Source organism: Harpia harpyja, chromosome 23, assembly GCF_026419915.1.
Source record: "Harpia harpyja isolate bHarHar1 chromosome 23, bHarHar1 primary haplotype, whole genome shotgun sequence".
In the NCBI taxonomy this organism is placed as follows: domain Eukaryota; kingdom Metazoa; phylum Chordata; class Aves; order Accipitriformes; family Accipitridae; genus Harpia; species Harpia harpyja.
Window position 1 is genome coordinate 2978815 of NC_068962.1, and position 21403 is coordinate 3000217.

Below are 21403 nucleotides of genomic sequence, written 5' to 3' on the forward strand. Positions count from 1 at the left end.
CCGTGAAACTGAATGTGTGCTAAATATCATCTCTTAACAACATTTGTTCTGGTGCGTGGTCCAGGTGCTCCTGTCCAGTGTTTGGCTTTTCTTTCTGTATGTTGAAGACATTCTTTCTGTAGTTGTTGTGTATCTAGAAGATGATGATTAAAATTCCAAAATGCGTAGAAGAACCTCCATTAAATTGTACTGTTAGAAGGAGATACTTAACACCATCTTAGTTTTTTTCCATTATTTTTACTACCATTTTTATGAGAGTATATAATTGCAAGATATAGAAATAAACAATAAATTTTCAATTCTAAGATATTAATATCTGTGTAATTAACTGATTGTATTCTCGTATTACAGAGCTTACCTTTTAATGACTGCATTAGTTATAACTGTGAGCTAAAGTAATCTGCATTTTTACTCCAAGCAGCGAATAGCTGTTTGCTGCTTCTAGTATTATGAAGACATTCATTACTGTATGTTATTAGAAACCTTGAGCGTGTTAAAAAAAAAAAAAAAAAGCTATTTATTTAGTAGACAAATGTGTCCCATTCTTTAAAGGGACTTGAATGTGTATTTTTTCCTTTTGCTTGGAATTAAGTCCGTGATGAAATTGAATCAAGATCAGAAAAAGGATCAGTTCCAGAGCTTTTAAAATTTTCTACGGAGATTTGTATTTTGTCTCCTATTTCTTGTTACACTAGCTATATTTCATGCTTGTGTACAGATTAATGTGTTTTGCTGATAATTGCATATTAAAAATAGATAAATAAATGATTAGCTCATTATGAAATGTGTTGTAGTACCAGTAACTTTAATTATAATTTATCTGCTATGTAAGTGATCCTGCAAAATATTGTGGGATAACATATTGGTATTGCAGTTGCTCTCTCATAGTGCTAGATGAGTAACACTGAAGACCTCAAGGAGGTTGGCCGGCAATAATACCCCTGGTCTCTGTGACCACACATTTTCCAAATCCAATCTGAACCAGTGACTGGACATTAGCTCAGCACAGAAGTGGAAATGCAAGTCATCAGCAGAGGGAACAGTCTGAGATGTCTGTCCTCTAGGATTCAGTTTAGGAATGTATTCCGCCTTTCAAACTGTCCAATACTTTTTCCACTTACTGCCTGTGAAAACAGAAGGCTTGTTTTCGCTTTATGTACAGACCTGCTTAGTGCTTGGTATTTTTCACATAAATAATACTTGCAGCCTTGTCTCTTGGAATAGGTAATCATTATCGTAATAATCTTTGTGTTTGTCTGTATATATAATAGACTTTTAGGATTTCTGATTTATGGGGTTTTGAGCCTCATGTAATAAAAATGCACATATGTAATGTTTGTCCTTACATCTGAAGCTTACAAAATCATTAAACTGTGATTTAACTTTATTTTTGAAGGCCATGGATTTAACTTCTTTTTTATTAAAAATTTGTTTTTAAAAAGTGGTTCAGCAGGTAGCCTGAGACACATCCTCAGGAGGTAAAGTGGCCATGTCTCAGTATTGGCCAGGTCTTGTTTCATTGTATTTTCCTGATTTTTATTAATGAAAAATTAAATTAATATTTTCCCACTGAAATACTAAGGGTTATCGATTACAAGCCCAAAATTGCTGTTACTTTTTTTTATCTCTAGTGGAGCCAAAAGTACTAGCCACCTCGTATTTTCAGTCAGCCAATTCTTGAACTAATGAGAATTCAGAAAACAGTTTAATGACAAAAATGGCTTGTCTGGCAAAGTCAGGACAAAAATTCCAGCAGCCTCGGTAGTACCACAGGCTGTCCTGAGAACTTCTGCAAAAAATAATAAATCTCGCCCACCTGAATCTGACTGGGATGGCAACAGCTGAACAGCATTGTAACACCCCTGCTCTGGCAGCAAGCAGTGTGCAGCACTGCAGCTCAGAGGAGTGTAACAACCCGGGGTCCAAAATTACCTTTATTTAGAGAATATTTCATATCATTATGATACGAAATCATAAGTCTCTTACCAGCCTCTTCAGAGGTGTGATAAACAATTGCTTCCAGTGCAGTTGTGGAAACCAGAGATGCCTTGCACCAGGTCTCTGGTCTGCAGGGTCATTTGGAGCCGCTTGGTTCTCACCTGCCTGCGCTTTGCTGGGCGGTCAAGGCTCTATAGGAAAATCCCTGCGCTGTTAAAAAATGGCAAGGGTTTGTGATAATTTAGGGTTGGAAGGAATCGGTGGTTGCAGTCAGGATGAGAAAGAACATAAAGTATCCCGATGTGAAAAACGCAGCAGAAGTTTAATATGGTTGGGACTGGGTTTGGCTGTGTCTGGTATTGGTAAGCCAACAGGCATTCAATATCACAGCTGACTCAGGCATATTTATCTTTCAAGATATGCCCATTATTACACCATGTAATCTTGGTCAGCATGGGCGGTATGGGTTGTTTTTTTTTTTCGCTTTTTTGTTTATTTGGTTGGTTTGGGGTTTTTTTGCTTTAACTGTTCATCACTGACAGCAGTTCTGTGAATAGGATTTGTAAAATTTTGAACAGTTGTCCATGCTGGGAATTTAGATAGATAGCAAGTGTATTTAATGCTTTTTCAAATTTTCAGTTAAACCAGTTATGGTGATCAGGTGAGCTGTACTGGTTAGTCTGGGCTCCCTTCCTGGGTATTCTGGGCACTGCCGTGATTTCAGATTAGCCCTGTGGGGCAGCACTGTGGTAATACTCAGTGTATCCTTCACCCGCAATTCCAGATAGCCTGGAGTTTATTCCAATATAACCAGCAGTAAACTGGTTAATAAAATCGAATTTAGCTAGTATTTTGGGCTGTTTACTTGCAGAGATAGGAAGATCACACCTGGTTGGCTTGTATTTACCATTTTTCTTCTTAAATTCTGATGTGTCTGATGCTGCTACCAGAGAATCACTAGTACTATTCTGATCACTCTCTAGTTTTCCACTTTGTAGCTAGTTTCTAGTGTCTGATTGCTGATAGGTGTTTAGTCCAAACTGCTTGCGCTATTATGGTACTAATTTTAGCCCATACAGGAACTTTCCAGATTATTCCAAAAGAAAGGGAATTGATGTCTTTAATTTCAGTAATCTTTATAATACTATTTTTTTTAAAAAACCAAGTAGGATAATTATAAAATACAGTATTGGATCATATTATTCAATCAGAAGAAAAGATCAGGCAGAGGAACGTTGCAAAAATAATGCTCAGTTTTAAATGGAATTACTTGTTAATTCCAGCATCCGCACATACACAGTCATCAGGGAGTTACTGGGCTACATTTGTTTGTTTTTTAAAACATCTGTCAACTAAGTCAGAAATATAAATGCAAAGTGTTACATTGGTTACATTTGTGGATTTCTTATATTTCCTAGTGGAATTTCATTTTGTATGCTAATCGTTGGAGAATACGGAGGTAAAAATAGGATTAAGTTTGTGTGCATGTGTAATTTCTTTGGACAAATGACTTGCCCCATTCATTCTTCTTTAATTGTACTACAGCATCAAATATAAGCAAATATATGAGATGGAGTTGTATTATTTTTGTCTCAGGTATCCTGCTGTCGGTGTGGAAAGAGGCATGTTGTATACGTGCTTTTTTTTTTTTTTTTTGTCACAGTAACAAAATAACAGGCTGTGGAGGACCTCAAGCTACTCTGAACAGTTTCATGACATGTTGTAGCTGATTCCTGCAGCCACACTGCAAAGCTCATTTCCCTGTCCTGTATTAAGTAGGCTACAATCCAGCTGACAAAATGCTTTACTGCATAGCACTTACGTGCATAGCTCAGTGTTACTGTGTTCACCATTACCTGGTATATAGAAAATATTCATGGGGAACCAACTTGTGGGCTAAAGGAGTGCAAGACTTTTAACGGTTACCTGCTACACAACTTGAAGATGTTTCTAAGATACTGCTTTAGGCAACTTTGCCATTGCACACCGTTGACCTATATTTATGATATTTGACATTTTTGATAAATACTGTCAAGGATAATCCATCACAGACCAAGGTTTCAGGGTGTTTGTTAAACTTTCCTAACTCAAATACAGAAATGTTTCAGAAAACAGCATTTTATATTTGTAAGTTGAGTAACAGGTTTTCGAAGTAAGAAAATTACTATGGAGTCCATTTCCAGAAGAATACAGCCGTCTTCAGGTAACAGGGTACGTGGTCCAGGTGAGCCTGGGCTCCAGCTGCCTGTTGGCTGAGGACCATATGTTTCTGTAGGTTGCATCTTTAAATCCCTACCACTTCAGATTTGGGGTGACCACCATTGTAATGGAAAAACAAAATGTGGAATAAGCTTAGCAGCACTTACGGTGTTTAAAGATCTGTATTTCTTTCAAATTAAGCACAGTTTTTGAAATAATAATAACCATTTAGACCCATCTGCTGATCTCTTATGTGCAAAGTCCCTCAAGACTCGTGTCCTTTTCTCTGTTGTTCAACAGCTCTGTGAAGTCAAAGAGAATTGCTGTGTGTGGTTTGATATAGCTAAGAAGGCACTCAGAGCACTGAGGACCTCGAAACAACCCAAGGACTGTAGCTTGACTTAAAAATCTCTGGGTAAATGCTCCTGGTGATGGGGAAGCATTATGAAAGAAGCAAGTTCACTGAAGTGCATTACCTGAGTAATGCTTAAAGCAGCTGTAGTTCACTCACGTGTTTCATATAGTTAAATACGGAGATAAACTGTGCACCCTTCTGTTTAACATTCAATGTAGACTGAATACATAACTAAGTCTCCTGCATGCCTCCGGCACGTGCTGCGCTATCTCAGCTTCACTCGTGCTTCTCCAGATTTAGACTCATAGGAGAGCACGTCGCAGGCTTGTGGGACTCTGCAGCTTGGGTCTGCTCTTGAGCTGCAGGGTCTGCAGCATCCCTGTAATCTGCCTCTCAGAGGAAGGCCTCCATCTGTTTCATGTCATAGCCCATCGCTTTGTAGATGCGGGCAAACAAGATGTTCCTGATGTTCGACAATATCAGATAGTGCAGAGACATCCAAGAGAGGAAGCGTGGACGAATTCACTCGCCCACAGGTAGGCAGGAGTTCACCCACCAGAATAATGATGGCATGTTGCTGTACCATATCCTGAGATAGCGGATCTAAGAGATGGCGTAGGGGAGTTGCTGGCGTTTGGGTTTTGTTTGCTTGTTCTCATGAATGGTAGCTCTTAGTGGTACTGCTTAAACTGAGGTAATTTTTCAATTAAGAGGTAGCATTTTCAGGGTTTTTTGGGGACTATTACTTTTTCTAGGTTGAGTGAGAAATTCCTCTCAACTGAAGGGTGTTGACACACGGTGGTCCTAAATATAGTGGGAAGTACTGTCTTCGGAGAGGGAATGGAGGCAGCTCTGGTGTATGAAGCCTTATATACAGTCTGGAAGAGTTACATGAGGACACTGCTGTTTGCAGAGCAGAGGCTTGCTTCTACAATTAGAGCTGCTTTACACACTGAAGCCATTGTAGTTATTAAAGAATAGCATTGAAATAAGATTATTTTTCCACTGATGCTTAAGTTTCCAACTTGCTGCTCCTGCCCTCTCTGTTATCCTGTGGTTCTCTATGTGGCAGGGACACAGAAAGATACAAGTGGGGGGTGGTTGCAGTAAATTTGGAACACCTTTTTGGCAGCGTTCTTGGAATTTGGACAGGTGCAAGGTATTTGAACCTATCCACTGATGGTCATGTTTGTGTGCAACAGAGATTTTTTTTCACTGCATCTGATAAAAGTAGTAGACCTCCAGGACAAAGTTTGTCCGTCCTGTGTTTCTTATGCAAGGATGATTCTACACGATAATGCAAACTGTGCAAACTGTGTGTGTCGTTTGGAGATTACCGGTGAAAGGCATGGTGAATAGATCTACAAGTGATAACATTAATTCATTGTGTGGTTCCTTTTTTTCCTTCTTGCCCTCTCTAAGCATTCAGTGGCTGTTCCTCACTCTCTTCCTCATCCATCCCCTGAATCCCTTTAATCCTCATCACTTGCTGTTTCCCTGCACCTCTACATTTCCTTCTCCAGTCTCTTCTTCCCCTTCCCTTGTTTTTGCTCCCGGTCTGCTGCCTTCTCTTCCTATTTCATTTTCCTTTCCTTCTTATTAATTTTTGAGCCTACTTTTTTTTTTTTTCAGTTTTCCACATCTGTACCTGCTTTGGTTTCTTCCTTCATTTTACAGGGTTTTTCCTCTGTTTGATCTCGCCTCTCATTTTCTCTGCTGATTGTTTGCCTCGCACTGCTCTCTGTCTGCTTAGCCTGTGTAGTGGACTAACTTGTTAAAAGGTTTAAAGAGAAAATGGCTTCACTCTGAATGTCTCTTCATTTAATGATTGCAATGTGTTCTCTTTAACGAGGTATTTTTGTCATTATTTCAGGTCTTAAAAATCAGCTTGATTGGCCACCGGAAGCGCGTTCTGGCATCTTTGGGAGACAGGCTTCACGAAGACCCTCCTCAGAAACCACCTCGGTCAATAACCCTCAGGGTGAGTCCCCATGAAAATTTGTTTGTATTTCTCAAAAAGTCAGCAAGCATTTCGTAACATTCACATGAAATCAGTGGCTGCTTTCAGTGGGGTTCTAGATGCCTTAGGGTGACCTGCTCAGTCATGCCTCCCCGTATGGCTAGCGGATATAAATGGACATTTTTGCAGGGTGATTCATCTGATCTGTTTCAGATGTCTACCTCAGGATGAGATTAGTATCTTAGAAGTACCAGCTTATCTTCTTTGCTCAAGGAACTAGCTCAGGACCAGGTGTGTACAAGCTGCACAACCGCATTTGCCCACAGGAATCCCAGCCCAGCCGATTGATATTGCTGAAGAAGAGTTACCATTTTCCTTTCACGTTTTCAAATGCTTGCACTTACTTTTCAGAGATATGCTTTATGCTTTCTTTAAAGAGAGACTCTTGAAATTGTTGAGCTACAAATGCCATTAAGATGTTTCTGTGTATCAAAAATTCCCTCTTGTCTTTAATTTTTCATTTGTGTTCCCTTTTTCAGAAACCCTGTTGCAATGTCCCTGTGGTTTTTCCTCACTTGACCAGATTTAATCTCCTCTCGTTACAACACCTTCACTTGGTTTCTCCTATCCAATGCCTTTGCTTCCTTGCTGTCTGTTACCCTTACCGACTTGTGGTCTGATGATCCATTCCTACTGTGTTCTCTCCAAGGGAGCTCATATCAACACTTTGTATTTTGATATTTTAGGTCACACCTTTTGCATTTGATTGGATCTGATTATTTTCAAGGGGCTGCATTTCTGACTGGAATCGCATTTGGGACTAAATTTCCAAATGTCAGAGAGTGTCCGTGCTCCCCAGTTAAATTTCCTGGTGTAAAGAGAAATAGAGAAAGACAGAATGAGGGCTCATTTTTACATACACTTACAATTTCTGTGACCAGTCTGTTTTTACCACGCTTATTCTCAGATGCCACGTATAGACATTTTAGACACACACCCCCACCCCAAATTCAACCTATTCCTAATGCCATGTTGAAAAAGGTCTCGCAAGTCTACAGTGTCCTGCTCTAAGGCACGTTGCGCAAACGTGTGGGTATTTTTCTTGTATTTTATTTTTTATGTATTATGTGAATGATTCCTGATGCATGGCAGGTGTTAAAATACTCCCAGGAAAGAGGAATCATTTGAAAGTCGCACATTTTTGCTCAATACTTTCAATGCTCTGGACTGAGGAATTAGTTCCTCTTCAGCAGGTGGGAAAGTTTCCACAGCCCATGTTATTGGTTAGGACTATATATTCTCAGTCAATAGTGAAGAGAAAACTGGATGTCCTCCATCTGCAGTCAAAATGATAAAAAGTAGTCTGCTGCTCCACAGCTAGAGCTACTGATACGGGCAAGTGCTAAATGTCATTCATCACCTCGTGGTGTTGGAGTCTTCACACAGAATCCTAAAGAGGAGGACATCAGTTTGGATTAAGGTTTTCTTTCCCATCAACTGCTACTGTGCCATTTCACATGAAATGAGGACATAGTATTTAGTCTGTAGTTTGCAATAATTTTTAGCTTGAAAATTGGTTTAAATAAACTGCCTGCTGCTACGAGAAGATTGATTTATATAGAATCAGAGAATGGTTTGGGTTGGAAGGGACCTTAAAGATCATCTAGTACCAAGCCCCCTGCCATGGACAGGGACACCTTCCACTAGACCAGGTTGCTCTGGATCAGTAGAAAAGATAGTTTGTTGTTTAAAGAGTCTGCTTTTAAGGTCCCGAGGTCAGCCTAAGCAAGGCTAACACTCGATCTTTTTCTACTCTTTTTGTATTAGCTTTTAAAATATTTCAAAGGAAAGAATGGTTAAATATTGAGGAAAAGCAACAAACTTTAAAAGTATCCACAAAATACGTTATTCCCACAATAACTGTGTACTAAGGAAAAGTTATTTTGATTTCAAACTCAGAAAATGCTGGATCTCAGGCTACCTGTGCAATCTTGCTTTCCTTCCTTGAGTGCATTATAATCTTTAATTACAGGACCAGTTTCCATGTTATTCATGGAACCCCATCCTTACCTGCTCAGCACTGGAGGCTGGAATTTGACCTGAAGGAATAAAAATTTAGGCTGAAAATTTGGATTTTAACACAAGAATTAATTCACTAGAGAGAATTCCTCATTTTAGGAACGGGTTAGACAAACACCTGCAGGGCATGGGGTGCACCTAGACAGCCTGGGGAAGATCTCTTAAGCTCCCTTCCAGCCCCGACCTGTGTGGTTCCAGCTTTACGTGACCGGCAGGACTGAGAAGTGGGGTTGGAGCAGATTTTAATAGTGAAATATATGATCAGGTGTCCCTGCAGGGCATGTATCCATGCATTCACAACAAGGTGGAAACATGATAGGAATATCTGGTGACTAAGAGTAGCACGGTACTGAGGACATGACAGCACCTGCACAGGCATCCGTGCCTGGTCTGCAGATCTGTTATGGAGATGAGAAAGTCGGTATGGAGCGAGGAAGAGGAATGAAGGAAGAATGGGAGAGAGACTTGTGATTAGAGGAATAGCTGTAGCTACGAAAATACAGATTTACACCTGCTTTTGCCACAAAGCCCTTGGATAATGCTTGGTAAGTTATTTAGGTAATTGCCTCATAAACAGTCACTAATTGTATGTTACTGGCATTCTGCATATTTGACTGGAGTCTGGAGTCTGATTTATACAAGTGCTGAGCACACAGTGCTGCAAATTAGATCAATAGAAGTGGAGTTTTGAATACAAGCACTTGGAAAATCAGGCAATAGATATTGTAATTGGACATCCAAAGTGACTGATATTTTTTAACCTTTGTCTGTGTCTCTCAGGTCCCCCACACTAAAGTGGTGATTATAAAATGCCAGAAGTCACAGGGTGTTGTGAAAATAAATTGATTGACATTTGTAAAGCACTTAGGAGCATCATGAAAATGACAGTATTAGTCATCCTATCTTCAGAGCAGGAATTGAATAGAGTTTAGGGAAGGAGTTTGGGGCCATGAAACGAGGTGAGAATAAAATACTGACTACACGATAACTAATGATAACACAGTGCTGAGTATATGACAACATGCTGCACAGTAGAGGATCCATCTGTGCTGTGAAGGACGACTTTGAGAAAATAGCATAAAATCATACAATTACATACTGTTCCATAATGCAGCAGCACTGTAATTCTTTTATTCCTTGACTTTGTAATTCTTGCCTGTATTGCCTTGCCAGCAATCTTCCAATAATAGATCTCTGAGTGAATTTCCTCTTTATATGCAGTTTGATAAAATATGAAGAGCTCTATGAGAGCTGGAATCTGTATGTCCATTGCACGGTCATCTGTCGCTTTGATGCGCTGATGGCCCTATCAGTCTGCTAACAGTGGGTGAACCAGGATTCGGATCAGAGAGAGGTTGCTGGAGGGGCAGGTACCGGTCATTAGAAAGGATCTCGTTTGGTGCCTCTCTGCTCAGGTTATTTTCAGGGCAGAGGCGCCTGCAGCATCTAGTCAGAATTGGGCCCGTGGAAGAATCGGGGGGAGGCTTTAGACATTATGCCTCACCAAACCTTCTGAGTGTGTGCAGATTACAGCTTTTCAGAAGCTTTTAACTGGGCCAAATGTAGGTGGATTTTTGTGAAGGAGGGAAAGAGACTATTCCTAAGAGGAAAACACTCCTTTCTTTGCCCTGAGAAATGTCAAGTGCTTGTCTCAGATCATAGGAAAGCTAGAGAACTAAAAAACAACAAAAAAATCCCAGTTAATTAGAAGTTGCTAAACAGCTGTGTATCCCTGGTTTTAGTCAACCAACCTGGAAAATATTAATCCGTTATTGTGATTGCAAGGAATAACGTCACGTAGACTCCTACGTTTCAAATACTAGCATCAGATGTTGCTATCACTTGAACACATACAGAGAATTGCAACTTTCCTTTCCATTTGGAAGAGATTACAGCTCTCTGATTTCTTACACCAGACCTTGTTTCTTAACAGCATGGAGTAAAGTACCTTGATGCTTTTCAGCATTAGGTTCGCTTCAATGTAATCGTGCATGAAATATCCACTTTAATTCTTTCTTTAAATAAAAAGGCAGGGGTTTTTACCCTCCATGTACACTGGAGCAGGTCTTTGCTTCCTCTAATATCTTCAGGTCCCTTTTTCTTGTTCAGCGTTGAAATAGAGTATTACAGCAATAGGTAATTTAGACAAGGTCTGCGCTGTGCAACCACACTCCTGCGTTTGTTCTGCCTCCAAAGAACTTACTATCAGAGAAATCTCTAGTGTCAGATAAATTGAGCCCAGTAACCTACATCATGAGAGAGGAACGTGTTTCTCCACCCAGTTGCTGTGACAGTGGTTTGCAGCCCGCACTGGGGTGTTACGGCTGGCCAGTACGCTGTAGCTCTGCTCCTGCTGATGGCCATTGCCAGGAGAGTGTCGGATGGTGGAGCTGGGCACCAGTGTTTGCAACTGGTGTTTGAACAAGTGATGTGATGTGCATGAGAATAGGTGTTTCCAAACATACGTACGGTGGCTGGCTGTGAGCGGTGTGGTGGCAGATCCCGGTAAAATGTATGATCAGGAGGACGTGTTTAGATGCTTATTAGATAGAGTTCATGTGTCAATTCGCTGTGGTATTTGCACACTGACTGATACAAGGTCACAGTTCAGCACAGATTACAAGAAAATCCTGGTAAAATATTTGTACTCTGATGCTTTCGTGCAGTCTAGGAATTGCTATTTAGCTTGTTTCTGATATCCAGTACTTCAAGTTAAACGGATGTTCTGCAAGACCTATAAAAACTGCAAACAAAGTATCTATATTTTGTAAACGTTCGTGCATTCCTTTTTTCCAGCAAGAGATGTTGCTAGAGTTCAAATCACTTTCAAATCACTTTCACAGCTCAGAGTGGCTGCTCAGAAGTGGTGAGAATGTATTTCATCTTACAAATAGCTAGCCCTAAATCATGGCTTTATTTGGGCCTTGACAAGAAGTAACTCACTGTTTTATCTCTCTAGCAGTCCTAGAAGGGAGCATATATTACACGAGGAGGTTTCGGAGAGGGAATTTGCTACTAGTTCATGTAAATAGTGAATTATTTTTCCTTCCACATGGGCTCCGTGCCTTAGGTAGCAAATCTCAAAAGTTCATCTACAGCAACCTCTACTTCAGGAATTGTTCCTTAATTTTTTCAGTATGAATAATTCAAATACACTTTTAAACATGTGGTTTGAAGTCAGCAATACGCTGTTCTTCTTACGCTGCATTTTTCTCCTCTCTGTCCAGGAACCCAGCGGTAACCACACTCCTCCTCAGTTGTCTCCATCACTTAGCCAAAGCACTTTCACTACTGGTGGCTCCCTGGACGTTCCCCACATTATCATGCAGGGCGATGCGAGGAGAAGAAGAAATGAAAACTATTTTGATGACATTCCCCGGTCAAAGCTGGAGAGGCAGATGGCACAGGTAGGGTTAAAACGATGCCATTAAAAGGCTGTTCCTTGCTGCAATTTGTTACAGAACTAATCCTAACCATAGCTGTGGGTCATATATGAAGGCTGAATTGTAAACTACGAAGATTGACAATTTTTCCAAGCTGTCTGTTCCAGTTCTCTCTATTTCAACTAGTGTAAGTTGGTGTGCAGTTTCTCCTGAGAGGTAGAGTTTTGGGAGTGTTTAGGTGCCTGGAGGCTGAGATGAAGGTGCCTCCTGCGCACCAGAGCATGCAGTCTCCCACTGGTACTGACTCTGCCTCTCGTTGCTGTAAGAAGGTTCAGATTCCTCAATTTCTGAGCAATATAGATAAAAATAAGCTGACATCAGTTCACTGCCAGCAGCTCAGAGGACTTGAGGGCTGGTGACTGCTGCATTTATTAACGGAGAGGGTCAGCATTCTGCTAAATTCTGTGATCTGGGGATATATCTTGAGTGTTTAAAAAAAAAGATTTAACTGCGCAACAACTCATTTGAGCATCGCAACAGTGCTAGACTCAACTGGATGTTAAATCAAACTGTTCATGAAAGAAAGCCTAAAGTAGCCTCCCTCTCTAAATGTTTTCACCCAACCACAGTAAGAGTACTGATAATTTTAAATCAAGCATATGTTGACCAGAGTGATGTCTTGTACCATTCTAAAGGGCAGTAAAGTTAAGCTTGCACAGCCGGTTGGCGAAAATGCTTTAGGATGAACTCAGCTGGTTTTTGGTGGTACGTACGATGAAAGACAGCCAGGTCTTTGCAGCACATGTTGGAAATAGGGCTTTGATTTCTGTCAGAAGCAGATGGGCAGCCAGTGCGGTTCCCGGAGCGACTCACCCCACGAAGGAGCAGGTTGCTGCATGCTGCTCTGTGTGAGGCTTCCAGCCGTTGTCTGCCTGCCATAGCCCAAAGTAGAGCCTCTATCCAAAATTCAGCCTCAAAATGGAAACAGCTATGCAAATAACTGTGTTATCGTTAACATAATGAACAAAAGGCTGCAATCTCTCAGCTAATTGCATGAACAAGAAGTAATTAAGCATACAAGCAAAACAAGGTGCTGCCATTACCTGGGCACACAGAAACAAATTGAATTCCATTTGTTCAGAGGACATTTCTGGGGAAGTGAAATTGCATTTGGTTGGGTGGGGCTGTTTCCTTGTCTTTTTTTAATCTCTTAATTCTCTGCTGTATAATGTTATTGTACAGAATTAAGGGGACAGTTGCCTAGTGAATGAGCTTGTTTTCAAACCAAAGTGCTGGGCTTTTGTGGCAAGAACAAGATCGAGCTGAAGTCCAGCAAGGAAAAGCCCAGTCCTGAACATGAAAATATTTCTTTGAAGGTCGTGAAATTTAGGTGTTTGAGCGTGAAATACACACTTGCTCATGGCTGAGTAGGCTGCTTCATCTACTTAGTTCATTTTATCACTTGGTTCACAAACCCCTATTCTCACTTCCTCTTTTAGTCACTAACATTGAAGAAAAAAAAACCCCCAAACCAACCCAACCCCAAAAAGCACACTAGCTGTCTCCTTTTCACTCTTTTCTTTTCCTGTTTGAAGTTCTGGTATTCCCAAGAGGTATGACACACTCTCATATATGGCACCTGGAGATTTTCTTTGGGCTGTTAAAAATGGCTTTTCCAGAAGGACTGTGGTATGTTGCATATCCAAAGAGAAAACTGAGCAGTTGGTACTTACTTACACCACTCCAAACCACTTTAAAACCAATTAAGTGCTGGGATTTTTTTTTTTTTTTTTTTTTTGTGGGAGTGTGTACCCACTGAATGAATGACTTCAGTGCCTTCTCTCTAACTTTCACTGTGGAATATAGTAGTCATCCTTTGGGACTCCAAAGAGGAAAATGGATTCAGATGAAATCCATAAAACAGTGTTTTGTGTTAGTCCCTGAACTCCAATCTGTTTGGAGTCTTTCTCAGCTGTGCCCCCAAATTCTGCGCTCCTGATGTATGTAAAATTCCCTTTGACTTTAATGGGAAAGTCAATGACTCCCTCTGGTGATCATTCTCACTAAATTGGACTCACCCCATTAAGAGGCTAATCAGGGATTTCTTCAACCATTCTAGCCCAAAAATAGATTTTTAAATTTTTTTTTTGCAATATGTGCATTGCTAAAATGAACTATATTTCCTTCAATCTTTTCCCCCAAAGCCCCTTTGAAATTAAAGGTAAAATAATTGTTTCTGGAAGATAAAGGAGGTCTAACTGATTCTTAACATGAGCCTTCTGCTCCGTGATTGTTTTTTTTTTACCTAGCAACTTCCTCCTTGCAGTTTGCAGGTTCCTTTGGCTTATGTCAGATCAACAACAACTTCTGAGCTGATACCAGTCCAGCTTTCCAGCTAGAATACTTCTCACAAGCAGAATGATTTAGAGGGATTACTGGAATTGCTTTGAGGATATTATTTGTTTTAACCCTTTCTTTGCTAGGCTGCTTGCATGCCGCTCTATGAATCTGCATGTTTACTGGATGCTATAGTAGACGGATGTGCATAAAGACATCTTTGAAGCTGTGATTTTTTTAAATGGTTTTAGGTATGTTTTTGACAATGAGATTAATAGGTATTTTTATAGCCTTGAAGAGAGAGGCCGACACGGTATTGAGAGCTTATTCATGGTATTGCTTTCATGAACTTGATTTTATTTCAGAAATGTTAGGATCTAAGACTATTTTTAGTCTCAATTTAAAATCTAAAATCTGAAGATATTTTGAGAAAATGGTGAGCTCTGATGTTTCCATCTTTACTATGGCCTGTGTTTTCACTAAACTTTTACATGGGAGTCATCAAGCATGTTGACCTTTGCATCAGATATCAACCAGTGTTTGTTAAAAGTGAGCACATCAGCTTAAATTTGTTTGCCTTTGATCTGCTAAATGGGTTTAAACAATTCTCTAAACCATAATCAAACCTGCTTGTAAGAAGTAATACAACGCTTTGTTTCCTGGAGGAAGCACTGATTTAAATTTACTTAATGTGGGTGGTTTTGTCTCAAGGCCAGCATGTACCTTCATTCACGGTTCCCTAGCAGACTGTTTGTGACCTGAGAGGGGAAAATCCTAATATAAACAATGAGTCTAACCAATTTGGATTCCCCACTGGAATAGGTTTGGTCATCCAACTCTCCAGTTGTTTGTCCAACTTTGAAAGTCTTTGATGTCTGGTTGGATAAATCACAACTGCCAAAAAGGTAATACAGAAGGTTGCGAGATGGTTTGTTTTCTAATTAAAAAGGAAAAAAAAAAAAATCCAGAAAGGGTTGAGTAGTCTGAATCATCTTTGTGGATGTTGAATTCTGAGCCTACAAACTGTATATTAATATGACCAAATTAACGTAGTTTAAAATAGCTGAAGCTGTTCTTAAGATCGCCTAAACCTTTAAAATAGAATTGAAATCATACAGGCAAAGCCTAAGGACTTTGGAACCAAAATCAATAGGAGGAGTCCCATTGGAGGGATTGGGCTCTTCATTCACCCTTGAAATCATGGGACGGGGGTGCAAATATATATTTGCAGGGAAGAGCTTTGGAGGTTAGAAGGAAGCATAGCTAAGTTCATTAAAATACACCAGTTAAAATGTCAGGTCTTTAGGATTTGCAATTCTCCAGGCAGTAGAGAAGCTTTAGGTACTAGCTGCAAGCATATCCCAGGCTGCCAGCCCCGAGGCTGTTGCTATTTATTGCTCCAGCTGATGACATACGGTGTTTTTAGCCACCGCGGTCCGTAAGACCTGTCGCCGCGGCGGTCAGCGTGCTGCATCCTGCCCCGAGCCGAAAAGCATCCACGCCGTTCCTTGCAGAAGCCCAGCTGGGTCAGGCATCGTGCTGCACCCTGAGATGGGAGAGGTCTCTCCTTTCGGGAGGCGGTGCGTGGATGCCTCTTCAGGGCTCTGGGAAAAGCTCCGGGCTGTGTCTGCCTCTGGGAGAAAAAACTGCTCATGAGTCAGAGTAAGCTTTCTGGTAGGATAAAGCTAGTTGTGGCCCGTATGGGGGGCACCCCAGTGGGCTGTGATGGAAGGAAGAGAATCCTTTAAGATCTCAGAGGGTTGGAAAAATTATTCACAAAGGCTGGCAGGAGAGGTTCTTTCCCAGAGATACTGAACCCAGACTTAATTTGGAAAGCCTTTTGGCGTTCTTTGGTCGCATGGTCTGAGGGCTCTTACTATTTTCTTTTTTTTTTTTTTTTTTTTTTTTTTCTAAAATGCAAGTTAAATGTAAGGTCATTGTAATGACTGGGTAGCAGGTTTGAAGTAAAGGTACCCCGATTGTTGGGATTCTGCCTTGTAATGTTATTTTGTGAGATATAATAATTCATTGCAGGATTAGGATTGATGTGCAGGAGACAGTCATTTAAATGGAGTTAGTACCAGAGATCCTTCATCTGCAATAGGGGAAAAGTGTAATAAAAACAAGAGACAGAATTCGTGAAGGCAGGTTTATAGGAAAATTGTGAAATAATTTTGCTGCTTTCTGAAATAATACCTTCAACTCAATAATATCTACCAAATACTTCATGGATACTAATGCGTTCATATTTCCAGTGCACTGTGGGGCTATGTGGTTTAAAATCATGTTTTTCCGTTGTACAGCTAAGAAAACTGGGGTACAGGGGTGTTGCAGGTTGGCTAAGATGACACTGAAAATTTGAAGGAGCCAAAAATAAAACTCTTGCATCATAAGACCCACCTTCAGTTTTTTAACTTTTAACCACAGTATGACTTTTTTTATTTGCTTGTTTCCTGTTTGTTTTCCTGTCTCCTTCTCTGCTTTGGAAGGATTTAAAGATTACGGTGAATGAAGGAAAATATGCCCGGGAGAATACTGGTGTGTAAAATGAGATAATCTAAGAAGCGATGAAGAATGGGTTTTATCAATGGTTGAAATTACTGGTGAAATAGCAGAATTCTTTACTAGTAGATTTAAGAAGCAATAAATACAAAAATACGGTTGTCTAGATTATTTCATTCTGTTGTTATTTCTAAGGTTTCTTCCATTTTTTATAAGCATGAAATAGTATATGTTGTGGGGATGAACAGACAGCCATTTTAAAGACAAGTATGTAAAACCAAACCAAAATGCTCTAAGGTTCATATTTTTAGGTGCTTTTTATTTTTAATATGGAAGGATGACTGAACTATGAAGACCTTCAATTTAACATCAAAAGAAAAATGCTTAACTGAATCTATTTTTATTGCCTGGTATAGGTGTTACTGACAGTTGCCTTTTTAATTCAGACAGATATGAATGCCATGGAGGGCTCTATCTTGAACTGTAAATTTCAGCAAAGTTTCATCTGTAAATCCCTTGAGTATTGTGTATTTAATGGACAAGTAAACTGTTAAAGACATTGTGAAAAATCTAAGTAATTTCTGCCTGAATAGAAAGATACAATTTTTTCAAGAATGTTACAGAAGCTAGCATTTTAGAAATAAAGTCGTGGGATGTGGATCATACCTACGTGCTGCTTCAGCATATGGAATTAAGGAAGCCGCTTCTATATTTGGTATTAATGATCCAAACTAAAGCCATAAATACTACACCAAGAAGGGGACAGATGTTCTTTCAAGATGGGGACAGATGTTCTTTATTAATTTACTGTTTTTCACACTCAGTCTTGTGAGCTAGAAGCTCAACCTTGGAAAGACTGTACGAAAAATGGAGGAGGATTGTATGAAAAATGGAGAAGATGAGGTAGTTTCTACTGTCAAATAAACTATTGTTACTGAAAACTTGAATATTTCAGAGTCAAAGCTGCATTTTAATATCTAACATTTACATTTTTGCGCTGCTGGAAAAAAGTTGTACTTAGAGTTTGGGGTGCTCTTCTGAAAGCGCCTGCTTTTTTTTGTTGTTGGTTTGTTGTTATTTTTCACTAAAATGTAGATACTGATACCTAATGTTCAGGGACCACAGCCTCATAATCTTTATTGTTGGTATTTGTCCAGAAGCTTGTGTCCTCCGTGCGAGGCTAAAAGGCTCCGGCAGCACCAGCAGAAGGGCTGTTGTCCATCGGAAGAGGCTTGCCTGCTCAGCCCCGATGGCGGGGCTGGAGCTGTGGCTGTAAAGCTGGACCTTCCAGGAGCCGGGCAGGGCAGCCATAGCCTTGGAAAATCCTTAGGAAGACCCTCAGTGGGTCCTCCCCAGCAGGAACCCAAATCCTGGGTTGCTGGATGGAAGTCAAACGAAAACTGCCTGCCTATCAAAGAAGATCGCCGTCGCGTGACGGAGGGTGCCGGCCGGTTGAGAGGGAAGCGCGGCTGCGTTCTTAGTCTTTTCTCTTCGGAGAAAAACGTGCAAGGTGTACGGCCCTGCGTGGAGCAGGAGGTGGAGGTGTGCGAGACCTACGGCACCGACCCTGGCGCGGGAGGAGGCTTTGCTTCTCGCCCTGCCGCGGGGCTGGAGGGGACAGTCTGCGGTGCTGGGCCGGCCGTCTCCCTTCGCAGGGTGTGCAGGCTGTGGCACGCACCTTCTTGTGAAACCTCGCTGCGAGCACTGACCCGGAGCGTGTGCTCACGCCTCTCACCCGCTGCCTGCCTGCAAGAACGCCGTTCCAAAACGGATGGTGATTTTCCGGAAATCTTCAGGTGAAGTGTTTTCAGGAGAAGCAAAAGAAATACACCAATGCAAAACGTATGGACTTATTCTAACAAGAAGTGTTATTGCTAGTTTCTGCTTCTCTAAAAGAAATACTGATTTCAGATTTCACTCTCCATCTCTGAAGATCTCGTTTTCGAAGGAGGATCTGCGATTATTCCTGCCGGTAAGACAGGCTCTCCCCAGAGCTTTGGGAACATTCAGGGAAGCAGCATCTACTGAGACGGCACAACTGCTCTCCCACGGCCCTGAGCGACGATTACAAAAGGGGCCAGACAGCCCCATTCATCCAATTTTCATTTGTTTCTTTCAGCTGTTGCACCTTTAAAGATTGTTCGCCATGCCGAGAGTGATCTTTCTGGGATGGGATCCAAAATTCTCCTCATTCCTGGAGTTAGACTGAATTATAGTTAGCGAGTCGCTGCTAGATAACGTGCATCAGAGGGAGCGGGGTTTGCCGCTGTTTCTCTCCTTCCCCCGGCGCCTCGCTGGGGCTGCAGTGCCAGGAGACGGGAGCCATTTCCCGAGGCTCAGCCCCGCAGCGAGGCCCAGAGGAGCCAAGAGAACGTTCCTCCCCATGAGGAGAGGCAAGCAGGGACACAGGTTGTTCACAGAGGCTGTCCGGTCTCTGTCCTTGGAGGTTTTCAAGACCTGACTGGATGAAGCCCTGAGCAACCTGGTCCCATCTCACAGCTGCTCCTGCTTTGAGCTGGGGTTGGAATGGAAATCCTCCTGAGCTCCCTTGCAGCCTGAATTATCCTGTAATCTATTTGCTTATTCTTTTGCAAGACTGATGTATTTAATTTGAGTATACTAAAACTTCCAGATCTTTTTTGTGTCCTCTCCCCACCTGCCTGTTAAATCGCTCTGCTAATTTATTTGCTATTTTATTTGTGTATTTAATCTTACATTCCCAAGGAATACTCTTATTTTACTGAATTTCATCTGACTGATTTCTGTAGTTCATCAAATCCATTTTCAGTTCTTACCCCATTCTGGGAAGTCCCTTATTTCTGGATCCTCCCTAGAGAGCCTGAGCGCTCCTCCAAGCCACGGCATGGAGCAGATCATTGCAGATTGCCTCGGCATCTTCCCGTCCAGTTGTGCTTAAATACCGATAATTATTCTCTAAAAGAGCATTTCAACTTCTTGTGCAACCTCTGCATTTTGACACAGGCTAGTTTGTGTATGGGGCATGTGTCCTGTATGTTGCACATCAGGAGTCATGCAGTCAGTGTCCGAGTCCTGCTGTGCTGCTTTTCCCTGCTGCTGGTTCAGTCAGCCAGTTTTCCAACAAAGGAAGGAAATTTGATCTGAGATGATTGATACTGAACGACCTCATTATAAACATCTTGACTTTTTCTTGGCCCATAGAAGCTGTCTCAGGTAACCCACGGCAGGCAATATTACGCTTTTTCTTTGTTATTCTCAGTAATATATACATAGATATAGATAGATGCACATACGTGCATATATTCCTAAGCGTTTATTTCAGGTGGCCAGGAGCAACATTGGAAGGTCCCATAGGCCGCTAGCACCAGGGGATGTTGACTGGATTTTTAAACATTTCTAGTAACTTGCTGGTCCCTGCAGTTAGGCTGGCTGTAAGTTTCTGAATCTTCCTTTTCTGCCATCTTAAATATTTCTTTTAGCCTTTCTTTGTCCTTTCAGTATCTTCTATGACACTCTGAAGGTAATTGCTCCTAGTTTAGGTAGATCTTTAGCACCTCCTAAAGTGCCATCGAGTGAAGTTCGCTGAATACATCAGGACTGCCTTCCACCCAGCTCCTGCTTCTTCTGCATATGCTGTCCAGGTATTCTTTTCTGTTGCTTTCCTCTCCTTAGAAAGTGTATAAGTGTATATATATACACACCAGTATATTACTGGTTTGTGATCACTTTCAGTACAGTTACTTTCTGTCTTCAGATTATCAACCGAGCCTTCCCTGTCTATAGGGATGAAGCCTAGAGTTCTCCTTAGCTAATTTTGTTCACCTTATGAAACACTAAGTTGTCTCCAACACAGCCCACGACCTTGAAGACCTGTATATGTACTGTCCTACAGCTTTTCCAGTAAATATAGGAGTAATTAGAAAGACTCGAAGCAGATGGAAATATGCAAATACTTTGTAACATGATTGGCTACTGACTTTACTACAGGCATCTGAAGTAATTACGCCCTATTGTCTTCTGTCGTGGAGGGAGTTAGCGAGAACAGTAAGAAATATTATTTCTTATGTGAACATATTTTCTTCAAATCAAGCAGGATTAACAGGAGAAGTTAAAATGTCTTTAAACAGTTTTTTTCTAAAACACAATCATAAAGTGATGAGGAGACCACGTCACAACTGCGATTGCTGGGAAGGGGAGGGAGCTGGATGAGTGGAGAGCAGGTAACGCGGAGCCTCACCTCCCTCCGTCCCTCTCACACCGTTAACCAGCCACGTGTACCCTGGGTAGCAGATGGCAGGAGCTGTGCAGCGCCGGCCGTTCCCTTTCCCCCTTCCTTCGCCCCTCCTGCCTGCCAGAGGTGTGTTCCATGGTGACTGGGCAGGGAAATCTTTTATGCATGGGACATCTATAGCTATCACAAAAACAGTATTGTGATAGCAGAGTCTTGTCGCAGTATTACTTGTAAGCATTATTTTTGGGGAAGAATAAGATAAGTACGTGTTTGATACTAATCAGGCAATAGCTGATGCTATTTTGTTGCTGCTCTTTAGCCTATTACTTAAGAAAATGTTCTTCGTTAAACTCTTTTTCACAGAACCTCTGTGTCAGTGGTATTAAGTGCCCAAGTGTATTTGTGTTGATTATGGTGGAGGTGCATGCACAGATTCAATT

General features: G+C 41.2%; 1 protein-coding gene across 9 annotated transcripts in view; it reads left to right on the forward strand.

Annotated features, from left to right (window-relative positions):
* ANKS1B (ankyrin repeat and sterile alpha motif domain containing 1B) overlaps nt 1–21403 on the forward strand; it is a 445721-nt gene that overhangs the window by 384683 nt on the left and 39635 nt on the right. For all 9 annotated transcript variants that reach the window (XM_052774196.1, XM_052774198.1, XM_052774197.1 and 6 more), the window contains 2 exons: nt 6366–6473; nt 11759–11938. In XM_052774196.1, the coding sequence (XP_052630156.1) occupies nt 6366–6473; nt 11759–11938 (288 nt within the window). The remainder of the gene's footprint in view (nt 1–6365; nt 6474–11758; nt 11939–21403) is intronic.